Source organism: Oncorhynchus tshawytscha, linkage group LG24, assembly GCF_018296145.1.
Source record: "Oncorhynchus tshawytscha isolate Ot180627B linkage group LG24, Otsh_v2.0, whole genome shotgun sequence".
Lineage (NCBI taxonomy): Eukaryota > Metazoa > Chordata > Actinopteri > Salmoniformes > Salmonidae > Oncorhynchus > Oncorhynchus tshawytscha.
In genome coordinates, this window is record NC_056452.1 from 32,014,901 (window position 1) to 32,028,200 (window position 13,300).

Consider the following 13,300-nt stretch of genomic DNA (forward strand, 5'->3'; position numbering starts at 1 on the left):
AACAACTACGGGTATAGATAGATAAAGCAGATTAACAGGAAGTTATTAACAACTATGGGTATAGATAGATAAAGCAGATTAACAGGAAGTTATTAACAACTATGGGTATAGATAGATAAAGCAGATTAACAGGAAGTTATTAACAACTATGGGTATAGATAGATAAAGCAGATTAACAGGACGTTTTTAACAACTATGGGTATAGATAGATACAGCAGATCAACAGGAAGTAATACACGATGTGCTCTTCTTAAATGGACAGGAATGTTATGAATGTTTCAGATTTATACTGTTGATTAGATGGGCTTTGAGAAATACATCTCATGAACTGAATAAATATTGGTATTTTATTAGGATCCCCATTAGCTGTTGTGAAAGCAGTAGTTACTCTACATGGGGTCCACATGAAACATGAGATGATACAGACTTTTTGAAACCAGGTTTGCTGTTTATTTGAGCAATATGAGATGGAAGTGAGTTTGATGTAATAACAGCTCTATATAATACTGTATGTGTTCTGGATTTGGGGTATTGTGAAAAGCAGGTAGCCCTGTTTGATAAGAATACATGTGTTAGTCAGGCATTTCATTTCACTCAAAATAGACAAAACCTAAGTAATAACAGTGGACATTTGCCTAAAATAAAACCAGAATCGTTTTCAATAATTGACAGACATCGTGGCTGAGTAACAGGTAGCCTGAACAGCCGCTAGGTGGCGCTATTTGCCTTTATTTTTATGGTCTTACCGACCACTATCAGCTGTTCAGGCTAATCACAGGCTGACACTCATATCAGTTTCAGTACTGTTTTCAGGCGAATCGAAAACTAAATTGTCTACAGGACACTACAGAGAAATAGTAATGGCGTCTTTTTGTAGGCACTAACTCTTGCATGGTTCTTTGGACAGATTTTATGGAGAAAATGAATGGCGCTTTTGGATAAACGACGAAAATAAGTTGGGTATGTGTTAAACACAGGCTTAGAAGATTTTATACGTTTTGCTCTGTGGAATAATCTTCATCAATTAACGTATTTTTTTGTGACTTTTGAAGAATGTATATGATTTGTTTAAAGCACATAAAGGCTTCATAATTCATAAAGGTCATGTTAGCTGACTCCTATTATCTCATATACAAAAATAAGTCTAAAATCTCCAAAACCTGTGTTAACCTCGGACCTTATTTTCGGCGTTTATTCCTAAACCCTATTCTCTCCACATTCATTTTCGCCATAGGGATGGCTGAACGAATCAGACGTAACTCATTTCCGGGTTGTAGAACTACAAAAGAAGGGTAATGGTTCGAAGGGTTACGTTTTTGTCAGAATTGACTTTTTGAAGCAGGTTTAGGAGAATTGACGCAGCAGGTTAGGAGTGACAGGTTAGGAGAATTAGGAAAATATTAGGAAAGGGTTAGCTAAAATGCAAAAATAAATAAATGCTTTTGACCTGAATTGACAAAAGCTGGATCCCATCTAGAGAAAACACTCGCGAGTCATCTATCTCGTCACCTGGAAGGTAAGACGAAATCCGACATAGACCTAGTATTTCTATAAATGTAAAGTTCAAATCTGTTTATTCATATGAAATACGAACTTACCAGGTGACCATGAGGGATCATATAGGTTAGCAACTATATGTTAGTTATGAGACCATTTTAGAAATACTGCTCAAGTATTCATCATGTTTCACACTGATTACATTAATAGATACATTTAACTGTATATATCTGTTTGTATTAGTAATAGCTTGTTTAACGAATAGCTGCGTTTCAGCAGTTTGTATTATTTATGGTTGAAAAGCATGAACTGTGTTCTTTATGCTCAGAGGTTTCCAACATACTGATTGGTGGAACCAGCCTGATTGCTGCATTCAACATTCTATTTCATTCAGGATTTTGGCAATGAAGCCCTTTATCTACTTCCTTTGAGTCAGATGAACTCGTAGATATCATTTGTATATCTGTGTGCAGTTTGGAGGAAGTTGCTAACTAGCGTTAGCGCAATGACTGGTTGTATATGGTAACTTCTAGCTTGCTAGTAGATACTATAGACTTCCAGTCTTTGTGCTAACGCTAGTTAGCATTGGCTTGTGAAACTACCTATAACGTCCTTCATACTGGATGCATAATCATAAAAATGGTAACCATGAGTTCACCAGACTCTGGGGAAGTAGTTAAAGGGCTTCATTGCCAAAATCTCTAAGTATCCCTTAAGTTGACGCAGCAATCAGGCTGGTTCCAACAGGCTAACTTCCATCAGTATATGACAATGATTTCATAATTGTAACTTTTAACTTTGAACATCAACTGGCTAAAGTCTGTCATTGTTTCCTTTACTCACATGCTTCAACATTCTAGTAACTATGTCCTGCGACAACCAGCAAGGAGACCAGTCGGCCTTGAAGAAGAGAATATGTGACTTTTTAAAGGTGAAGAAACAAGGATCCACTGCCCTCCAGATAGCTAAGGCTGTTGGACTGAAGAAGGCCAAGGATGTAAACAGTGTCCTGTACGCTTTAAACAAAGCTGGACTTCTTTATGCAACCACAGACAAACCACCAGTCTGGTCTGTGGAGAAACCAGGGGCGGCGTCAGTCTCTGTGAGTGTTCCAGAGTCAGATCGGGTGCCTAGTCCTTCTGAGACCCCTGGCAACACATTGGAGGAACTGAGGAGGGTGCTGATGTCACAGAGTGATGGAAGAGCGATGAGTGTGCAAGAAATTGCCAGAGAATTGGGCCAAACACGAAAATTTGTGAATAAGAATCTTTATGACCTGCAAAGTAGCGGCAAGGCAGAAAAATTGGGAGAGAAAATGTGGAAAATGAAGGATGAAGCAAGCTGTGGAGTAGAGCTTATTGAATACCAGAGGTAAGTCTGTGAATGTGGCACACATAGGGAAAAATATATATAACAAATGAAACTAAAAGATATCCAACACAGAAATGTAATAATGTTCAACATTCAGTATCCAATTTCACAAACAAAATAGTAAATGACTGCAGGTACTTATATATTCTATTACTTTAATATATGAAATAGTACATGATGTTTCCTCCCTAAGCTAGTGGCAAGCTGTGATTTACTGTGCTGCCAACTCTATAACATCAGACCTTTCAAAAATTATAAAGTTTATTTTAGTTACATTGTTCTTTGAATGTTAAACTTTTCATTTTGAATTTGGGGAAGGAGTTTCTAATTGATATATATATTTGGGGAAGGAGTTTCTAATTGATATATATATATTTGGGGAAGGAGTTTCTAATTGATATATATATATTTGGGGAAGGAGTTTCTAATTGATATATATATTTGGGGAAGGAGTTTCTAATTGATATATATATATTTGGGGAAGGAGTTTCTAATTGATATATATATTTGGGGAAGGAGTTTCTAATTGATATATATATTTGGGTGACTTAGAAAGTGTTCTCTGTCTCTCCCTCTCCAGTTATGATCAAGATATTTCCATCAGACTGACTGAACGTTCCAGGTAGACCACTCTTTATTAATCAAACTGTTCCTAGGTAACCAACCTGACCAATTTCTTTGCCTGTGAAGAAATGGAGAAAACACATATTACCTCACAGTCTACCCTCCCTATTAAAACACTCACCACAGTCTACCCTCACTATTAAAACACTCACCACAAGCTACCCTCCCTATTAAAACATTCACCATAGTCTACCCTCACTATTAAAACATTCACCATAGTCTACCCTCCCTATTAAAACATTCACCACAGTCTACCCTCCCTATTAAAACATTTACCATAGTCTACCCTCACTATTAAAACATTCACCACAGTCTACCCTCACTATTAAAACATTCACCACAGTCTACCCTCACTATTAAAACATTCACCACAGGCTACCATCACTATTAACACTTTAGGGGCGGCAGGGTAGCCTCGTGGTTAGAGCGTTGGGCTAGGAACCTAAAGGTTGCAAGTTCAAATCCCGAGCTGACAAGGTACAAATCTGTCGTTCTGCCCCTGTTCCCAGGCAGTCAATGAAAATAAATATTTGTTCTTAACTGACTTGCCTAGTTAAATAAAGATAAAATGGTTAAAAAAATCACCATACCCTATTATTACTTACTATTAAAATACTCAACATCTGAATTATGTTTTGATTTCAGGTTTTCCAAAGATTTCAAATTATTGAGTGTTCTGGGTGCAGGAGGCTTTGGGTGTGTCACTAAAGCCCAGCACAAATTGGATGGAAAAACGTACGCTGTGAAGATTGTGAAGAATATGGGGTAAGACCAGAGGAGAACGACGGCCCCCTCTCATTGAAGCCACGAAGTTCAAGGCCGACCATGGTACTGCAGCTGGAAAACAGGCTCTCCGTTATAGTCAAATCAAATGGATAATCTATGTGGAAACCTTGAAAAAACATAAATCAAAGACAATTATGTTTACCAAAAGTTGCTTCTAATACACCAGATGTCCTTGAACCGATTTATTTTCAAATCACACACAGAAGAAGTTATTTGGTTAGTTCAGTTGCTAATGGCAGCCTGCAGTACCTCGGTCGGCCTTCAACATGATTTACTCAATGAGAGGGGGCAGCACTGAGCCAGCCTGCATGTTATGTCTAATGGCAGCCTGCAGTACCTCGGTCGGCCTTCAACATGATTTACTCAATGAGAGGGGGCAGCACTGAGCCAGCCTGCATGTTATGTCTAATGGCAGCCTGCTGTACCTCGGTCGGCCTTCAACATGATTTACTCAATGAGAGGGGGCAGCACTGAGCCAGCCTGCATGTTATGTCTAATGGCAGCCTGCAGTACCTCGGTCGGCCTTCAACATGATTTACTCAATGAGAGGGGGCAGCACTGAGCCAGCCTGCATGTTATGTCTAATGGCAGCCTGCAGTACCTCGGTCGGCCTTCAACATGATTTACTCAATGAGAGGGGGCAGCACTGAGCCAGCCTGCATGTTATGTCTAATGGCAGCCTGCAGTACCTCGGTCGGCCTTCAACATGATTTACTCAATGAGAGGGGGCAGCACTGAGCCAGCCTTCAACGTCACTTCCAGGAGTAGCGCAATCTACATGTTATGTTTCCGCGAGATGCAATGTTTTCATATGAACTGTGTTCAAATACTCATACTAACTGTTCTATTTGTGATGTGAATTGAGTATATAGTATGCTTATTGGTCATAGTATGGATGTAGTGAGTATGCCAAAAGTTACTAAATTCGCCAAAATATGAAGTATACAAGCAGGGGACACTATTTCTGTACTTTAGGGCCCATAATGCAATTCTTCAGGAAATGGTCATGGCTTCACATCGTTTTCAGATTTGGAGAAGATGGCGGAAAATATGCAGCCGAAGTACAACGAGAGCCGATACAAATCCTTTGGTTTAACTAATTATGACACATGTTAAGAAAATGTTGAGCAATGTAATAAATTAATTACTTTTCAAATAAGTTACACGTTATGTTGGCTGACAATTTGTTAGCTACGCTGTCCTTACGAACCACATAGCATATCATTACAGCAGTATGTGTCGGTATGTTAGCTAACTACCTAACGTTAGTAGTTATGCATCAAACCTGACAGTATATTAGCTATAGTCTAACTACCCAACGTTTATTGACTTGACTATCTAACTACCCAACGTTTATTGTCTTGACTAACTACCCAACGTTTATTGTCTTGACTATCTAACTACCCAACGTTTATTGTCTTGACTATCTAACTACCCAACGTTTATTGTCTTGACTATCTAACTACCCAACGTTTATTGTCTTGACTATCTAACTACCCAACGTTTATTGACTTGACTATCTAACTACCCAACGTTTATTGACTTGACTATCTAACTACCCAACGTTTATTGTCTTGACTATTCCCATCATTCTTAGCTTAACAAAAAAAAAATTGAGTATGTTAACATGGGTATTCAAACACGGATTTGGCTCCATTGAGTTTTCACATAGGAATGAATGGTGTCACGAGATCAATGGCTTTGTCCATTCATATATACAGTCATTGGCTAAGACATTACTGTCCCCATTCTGTTCCCCCTAAACGTGTTATGAATAGTGTGTATCCATCCCTCTTACCTTGTTGTGTGTCTTCTGTATGCTATCGTTGATGCTAATTAGCAACTATCAGCTGTTTATTTACATGTTGTAATTATGATCCTTTCTCTTACAGAGAAGCAAATCGTGAAGTGAAAGCACTGGCTACCTTGGAACATTCGAACATTGTTCGCTACTATACGACTTGGCCTGAGGATGCCAATTGGGTCGATGGGGGCTACAGCACAGAGTTAGTAACGACAGTATTATTAAGTCTAATTTTGCCATGTAGATTAGTTCATTTGTGATCATCAAAAATGTTACATTCTGGAACATATTATTGTGTTCAACTCTTAGGTCATCGGTCCAGTCTAAAATCTCAGAAGACTCTGACAATTATTCAGACCAGGGAGATGGATCTACACATGTAACAAAGCAATCAGATTTAGACCTTTCTGAAACAGCCAGCGAAGACCAAGCAAACCACTCGATGACCGATTCCAGCTCAAGGTGAATCACTTTACCGTTATGTGTTCATTTATCAATTCAGTTGACAGAATGTCCCTGAGAAAGTTTCTTGACTTCTGTATTTGTCTGTTTTTATTTTATTTCAGAAATGGAGACTGGCCTTGTTTGTTCATTCAGATGGAGTTCTGTGAGGGAGGGACGCTGAAGGACTGGATTAGCAAAAATAATGTTAGAACGAAGGACAAGGCACATGGAATATTTCAGCAAATAGTTTGTGGAGTGGATTACATCCACTCTGAAGGACTTATTCACAGAGACTTAAAGGTATTTGTGAGAATCTGTCTTCCTGTATTTTCAGATGCCAAGTTTAACCACATTATTTATGACATTTATGGAGAAATGACACCTAATAAATGTGATACCTTTTTTTTTTTTTAGCCAGAGAACATATTGTTTGGAAGTGATGGCATGGTGAAGATTGGAGACTTTGGTCTTGTGACCACGATCACCACTCTGAGTGGAGCATCAATGTACAGGACTGTCAACAAAGGAACACCATTTTACATGAGCCCTGAGCAGGTAATGGAGTTTTTGTTTTGCCAAAGAATAATATTTTCAGCTCAACAAATTGATCCTTGGTCTAGTGTCACGAACCGGCTCAAAGCCCGTAACAAAAGGGAGACAACGTGGAGATAAGGAGTTTCGTCTGATCAGGTCCATAAGAACTCCTATTTAGTTATTCTCTCCCAAACCATAAATTACTTTTGTATTTCCAGAAGACTGGGGGGAAATATGATGAGAAAACGGATATATTCTCTCTGGGACTGATATGGTTTGAACTCCTGTGGCACATGTCCACTGTCTCAGAGAAGATCAAGGTGAGCACACTGCCCAGTAGCATTCACATCTGGTTCTGTGTCATGTTAAACACCACCCAGTAGCTTTCACATCTGGTTCTGTGTCATGTTAAACACCACCCAGTAGCTTTCACATCTGGTTCTGCGTCATGTTAAACACCACCCAGTAGCTTTCACATCTGGTTCTGTGTCATGTTAAACACCACCCAGTAGCTTTCACATCTGGTTCTGTGTCATGTTAAACACCACCCAGTAGCTTTAACATCTGGTTCTGCGTCATGTTAAACACCACCCAGTAGCTTTCACATCTGGTTCTGACCATTTTTAACCATGCCCAAAATCTTCTCACTGGACAATCATTGCGGTCCACTATCATCATCATATAACCCCTCCATCTACTATCATCATCATATAACCCCCTCCATCTACTATCATCATCATCATATAACCCCTCCATCTACTATCATCATCATCATATAACCCCCTCCATCTACTATCATCATATAACCCCCTCCATCTACTATCATCATATAACCCCTCCATCTACTATCATCATATAACCCCCTCCATCTACTATCATCATATAACCCCCATCTACTATCATCATCATATAACCCCCTCCATCTACTATCATCATCATCATATAACCCCCTCCATCTACTATCATCATCATCATATAACCCCTCCATCTACTATCATCATATAACCCCCTCCATCTACTATCATCATATAACCCCTACATCTACTATCATCATATAACCCCTCCATCTACTATCATCATATAACCCCCTCCATCTACTAACATCATCATATAACCCCTCCATCTACTATCATCATCATATAACCCCCCGTCCGCTATCATCATCATATAACCCCCGTCCGCTATCATCATAATATAATCCCCCATCTACTATCATCATCATCATATAACCCCCATCTACTATCATCATCATCATATAACCCCTCCATCTACTATCATCATCATCATATAACCCCCTCCATCTACTATCATCATCATCATATAACCCCTCCATCTACTATCATCATCATCATATAACCCCCTCCATCTACTATCATCATCATATAACCCCTCCATCTACTATCATCATCATATATAACCCCCTCCATCTATTATCATCATCATATAACCCCCTCCATCTACTATCATCATCACCCCCATCTACTATCATCATCATATAACCCCCATCTACTATCATCATCGTATAACCCCCTGTCCGCTATCATCATCGTATAACCCCCCTGTCCGCTATCATCATCGTGTAACCCCCCTGTCCGCTATCATCATCGTGTAACCGCCCCTGTCCGCTATCATCATCGTGTAACCCCCCTGTCCGCTATCATCATCGTGTAACCCCCTGTCCGCTATCATCATCGTGTAACCCCCCTGTCCGCTATCATCATCGTAACCCCCTGTCCGCTATCATCATCATCGCTATCATCATCGTAACCCCCTGTCCGCTATCATCATCGTGTAACCCCCCTGTCCGCTATCATCATCGTGTAACCCCCTGTCCGCTATCATCATCGTATCCGCTATCATCATCGTGTAACCCCCGCTATCATCGTGTCCCCCCCGTCATCTATCATCGTAACCCCCCGTCCGCTATCATCATCGTGTAACCCCCCGTCCGCTATCATCATCGTGTAACCCCCCTGTCCGCTATCATCATCATCGTGTAACCCCCTGTCCGCTATCATCATCGTGTAACCCCCTGTCCGCTATCATCATCATCGTGTAACCCCCCGTCCGCTATCATCATCATCGTGTAACCCCCTGTCCGCTATCATCATCATCGTGTAACCCCCCTGTCCGCTATCATCATCATCGTGTAACCCCCTGTCCGCTATGTCATCATCGTGTAACCCCCCTGTCCGCTATCATCATCATCGTGTAACCCCCTGTCCGCTATCATCATCATCGTGTAACCCCCTGTCCGCTATCATCATCATCGTGTAACCCCCTGTCCGCTATCATCATCATCGTGTAACCCCCTGTCCGCTATCATCATCATCGTGTAACCCCCTGTCCGCTATCATCATCATCGTGTAACCCCCTGTCCGCTATCATCATCATCGTGTAACCCCCTGTCCGCTATCATCATCATCGTGTAACCCCCCTGTCCGCTATCATCATCATCGTGTAACCCCCTGTCCGCTATCATCATCATCGTGTAACCCCCTGTCCGCTATCATCATCATCGTGTAACCCCCTGTCCGCTATCATCATCATCGTGTAACCCCCTGTCCGCTATCATCATCATCGTGTAACCCCCTGTCCGCTATCATCATCATCGTGTAACCCCCTGTCCGCTATCATCATCATCGTGTAACCCCCTGTCCGCTATCATCATCATCGTGTAACCCCCTGTCCGCTATCATCATCATCGTGTAACCCCCCTGTCCGCTATCATCATCATCGTGTAACCCCCCTGTCCGCTATCATCATCATCGTGTAACCCCCTGTCCGCTATCATCATCATCGTGTAACCCCCTGTCCGCTATCATCATCATCGTGTAACCCCCTGTCCGCTATCATCATCATCGTGTAACCCCCTGTCCGCTATCATCATCATCGTGTAACCCCCTGTCCGCTATCATCATCATCGTGTAACCCCCTGTCCGCTATCATCATCATCGTGTAACCCCCTGTCCGCTATCATCATCATCGTGTAACCCCCTGTCCGCTATCATCATCATCGTGTAACCCCCTGTCCGCTATCATCATCATCGTGTAACCCCCTGTCCGCTATCATCATCATCGTGTAACCCCCTGTCCGCTATCATCATCATCGTGTAACCCCCTGTCCGCTATCATCATCATCGTGTAACCCCCTGTCCGCTATCATCATCATCGTGTAACCCCCTGTCAGCTATCATCATCATCGTGTAACCCCCTGTCAGCTATCATCATCATCGTGTAACCCCCTGTCAGCTATCATCATCATCATCGTGTAACCCCCCCGTCTACTATCATCATCGCGTAACCCCCTGTCACTATCATCATCATCGTAACCCCCTGTCCGTCTACTATCATCATCATATAACCCCCTCCATCTACTCCATCTACTATCATCATCATGTAACCCCCCTGTCCGTCCACTATCATCATCGCGTAACCCCCTGTCCGTCCACTATCATCATCGTGTAACCCCCCTGTCCACTATCATCATCGTGTAACCCCCCCTGTCCACTATCATCATGTAAAAAGTGTTTTCTAGGGGCACTACGTCATCACAGCCTTTTATCTGAAACAAGTACATTTGATGGAAACATTTGATGGAAACATCTCTGGTTGGAAAATGCTGTTTTTATGCAGATTGTAGAATATTTACATGAGAAGCTGTCGCCTATTGGATGGAAACCTATTATATTATAGAAGCTATTGACTTCTAAAGCATCACTTTTTACTCTGGAGTTTTGCCCCACGTTATCACAGGTGTTCCAGAGCCTGCAGACAAGGACATTTCCTTCTGACTTCCGTGAGAAGTTTATCTTAGAGGTAAGGAGTGGTGACAGCTGTCCGTTTTGCCAGTCTATACAACTTGTTTTAGAGTGAGTACACAGTATCTTCATTTTGTCCCATATGTTTTCTGCCGCAGCATAAACTCATCACTAAAATGCTGTCAGAGTCGCCAGCAAACCGACAAAACGCAGAAGAGATTGCTGCGATCCTGAAAAGAGACCTGCTCGGAAACCAAACTGGATTACAACAGAAAACTGTATGAAATGTTGCAGGGTAGTGGCTTGAAATGCTTTGGGGAAAACACTGATGTCTGCATAGAACACCTGCATTGCTTGCTGTTTGGGGTTTTAGGCTGGGTTTCTGTACAGCACTTTGAGATATCAGCTGATGTACGAAGGGCTTTATAAATACATTTGATTTGAATTGATAGAAGACACGTTCTCTTCAAGACAGAGCGCATAGTGATGATGTCATGCCTCAACTGAAGCAGTGAACTGGGAGGGATCTCCTTTTTTAACCATACTGTATTTCTCAGGAACATTTTGGCACTTATCTTTTCACTTTTGTTTCTGCTGTACGGTTTCTTTTTGAAAGTTGATTACACGGAATAGAGGGTAAATATGAATATTATGTGTAGGAAAAATGTTTGGGTCCACCACATATTTCTAATGCAGAACCCACGGTGTTCTTATTATATGTTTCTAACCAGGTAAGACACATTTTTAAGTCAAAAAAACTATTTTCAAGGGCGACCTGGCAAGAAGTCAAAACAGGGAAATAGCAGCGTGTCCATAAAACATGACAGAAAAATACAGAATAAACACAAAAGACAAAGTGTCACAAGTTAAAGATTCAATTGAAGATTAGAAACAACTGTATTGGTCACAAACGGTGTTGTCGATCAGAGTCTTAAAAACAGACAAGGACACTAACTCCCCTAACTTTACAATCTTTTGAAGCATGTTCAAAGATGAAGGGGAATTGTGGGGTTTCTCCATCTCAGTTCTAGCCTGCGGAACAGACAAGGACAGCAGCGATTGTGAACGAAGACTGTATTGAGCGACTGATCTGGTTAGTAATCACATGCATGGAGTTGAAATTATGTCCATTTTATTGTGATCATTTCTACTTTAAAAAACTTTCTACTAGGGCACATTGACAGAATCATGGAGTTTATTTAAAAGTAAATGAACACATTGAATGTTGTTACAGGGAGATGGGCACTCATATGGTTTCTTCCAAATGTGGCAAATCTTCACAACTTGTGCTTTAAAAAAAATATATATATAATTAACGTGATTTCGAATGAAATGTTAGACGCATACTGTATAAAGAGCTTATGAAATAAATGTCCAACGCCAATGTTGTTCAGTTTTTTTTTTTTTCTGTATACTATTAAGACCATAAAGCCCGTACCTCGATGTCTAGAAGAGATGTATACTTTGTAACACATGGGGGCAGTCTCGGTCTAGTTGTTAAATGGCAGTTTACAGTGTTTTCAGAAAGTATTCCTACCCCTTGACATATAGCATATTCTGCGACGTTACAGCCTGCATTCAAAATGGATTAAATATTTTTTTATCTACACACAATACCCCATCATGACAAAGTGAAAACATGTTTCTAGAAATGTTTGCTAATAAATTGCAAAATGAAATATCTAATTGACATAAGAATTCACAGCCCTGAGTCAATACATTTTAGAAGCACCTTGGGCAACGATTACAGCTGTGAGTCTCAGCTTCCAATTGATCAGACGTATGTAGCGTTTACCGTGAATTCAGTCTCCGCGATACGGATGACTCGAGCTTTTAGCAGTCCCTTCAAGATTTTGCGGGGATTGTTGGTGATATTTGGTGAAAAATTATTGACTTTGCGGCGGCAATTCTGACATTTTGCATGGCAGTATGCAATAATTTTGTCACAAATGCGATGACGAGGGGGAAAGTTGTTGACGTGTGGCTTGATTCAACCAGGTGACGTGGTAAATGCGGTGATTGGTTGAAATTGTGAGCCTTGTTTTTTGTACTGCGGTGATGGGTCTGTTTTATGCAATAATAATGCGATGATTTAACTGTTTTATGCAAAAAAAAAGTGGGTGATTGGTCAAATATGCATGTCCTTGCATAATATGCAGGAAATTGTTGATTTACTCCTCTCAAACTTGGTGTTAATTTAATAAAGCTTTGGTGATTTTAATATTTATTTCCAAGTGGTCTCAGGAGCCAAACCCTTTATTAACAGACATTATAAAGCCTTCGTTGAGAGGAGGCTTGGTTTTTCATTAAATAAAACAAAATGGAAGGAATTTTTATTTTATTTTTATGTTTCTAAATAGGAAGTAGACAGGCAGCAAAAGCACATTCGGCTTCTCTTGTTCCATGCAGATATGGGCAGTGTGTGTCACGGCTGGATTGGCTGCGTTTGTGCTGTCAAAATCCATGCCACAACCAACCG

General features: G+C 40.8%; 1 protein-coding gene across 2 annotated transcripts; it reads left to right on the forward strand.

Moving 5' to 3' along the window:
* The first annotated feature begins 742 nt into the window (after window positions 1-742).
* Window positions 743-13,051, forward strand: pkz (protein kinase containing Z-DNA binding domains). 2 transcript variants are annotated; one of them, XM_042305683.1, is made up of 11 exons: window positions 743-960; window positions 2,358-2,868; window positions 3,449-3,490; window positions 4,138-4,257; window positions 6,171-6,284; window positions 6,392-6,544; window positions 6,649-6,826; window positions 6,941-7,081; window positions 7,279-7,380; window positions 10,817-10,879; window positions 10,980-13,051. In XM_042305683.1, the coding sequence occupies exons 2-11, from the start codon at window positions 2,363-2,365 to the stop codon at window positions 11,103-11,105; spliced, it is 1,545 nt and encodes a 514-aa protein (XP_042161617.1). In that variant the 5' UTR covers window positions 743-960; window positions 2,358-2,362; the 3' UTR covers window positions 11,106-13,051. The 2 variants fall into 2 exon arrangements, with proteins under 2 accessions (XP_042161617.1, XP_042161616.1); XM_042305682.1 differs by lacking the exon at window positions 743-960 and adding an exon at window positions 978-1,516.
* Window positions 13,052-13,300: the final 249 nt, after the last annotated feature.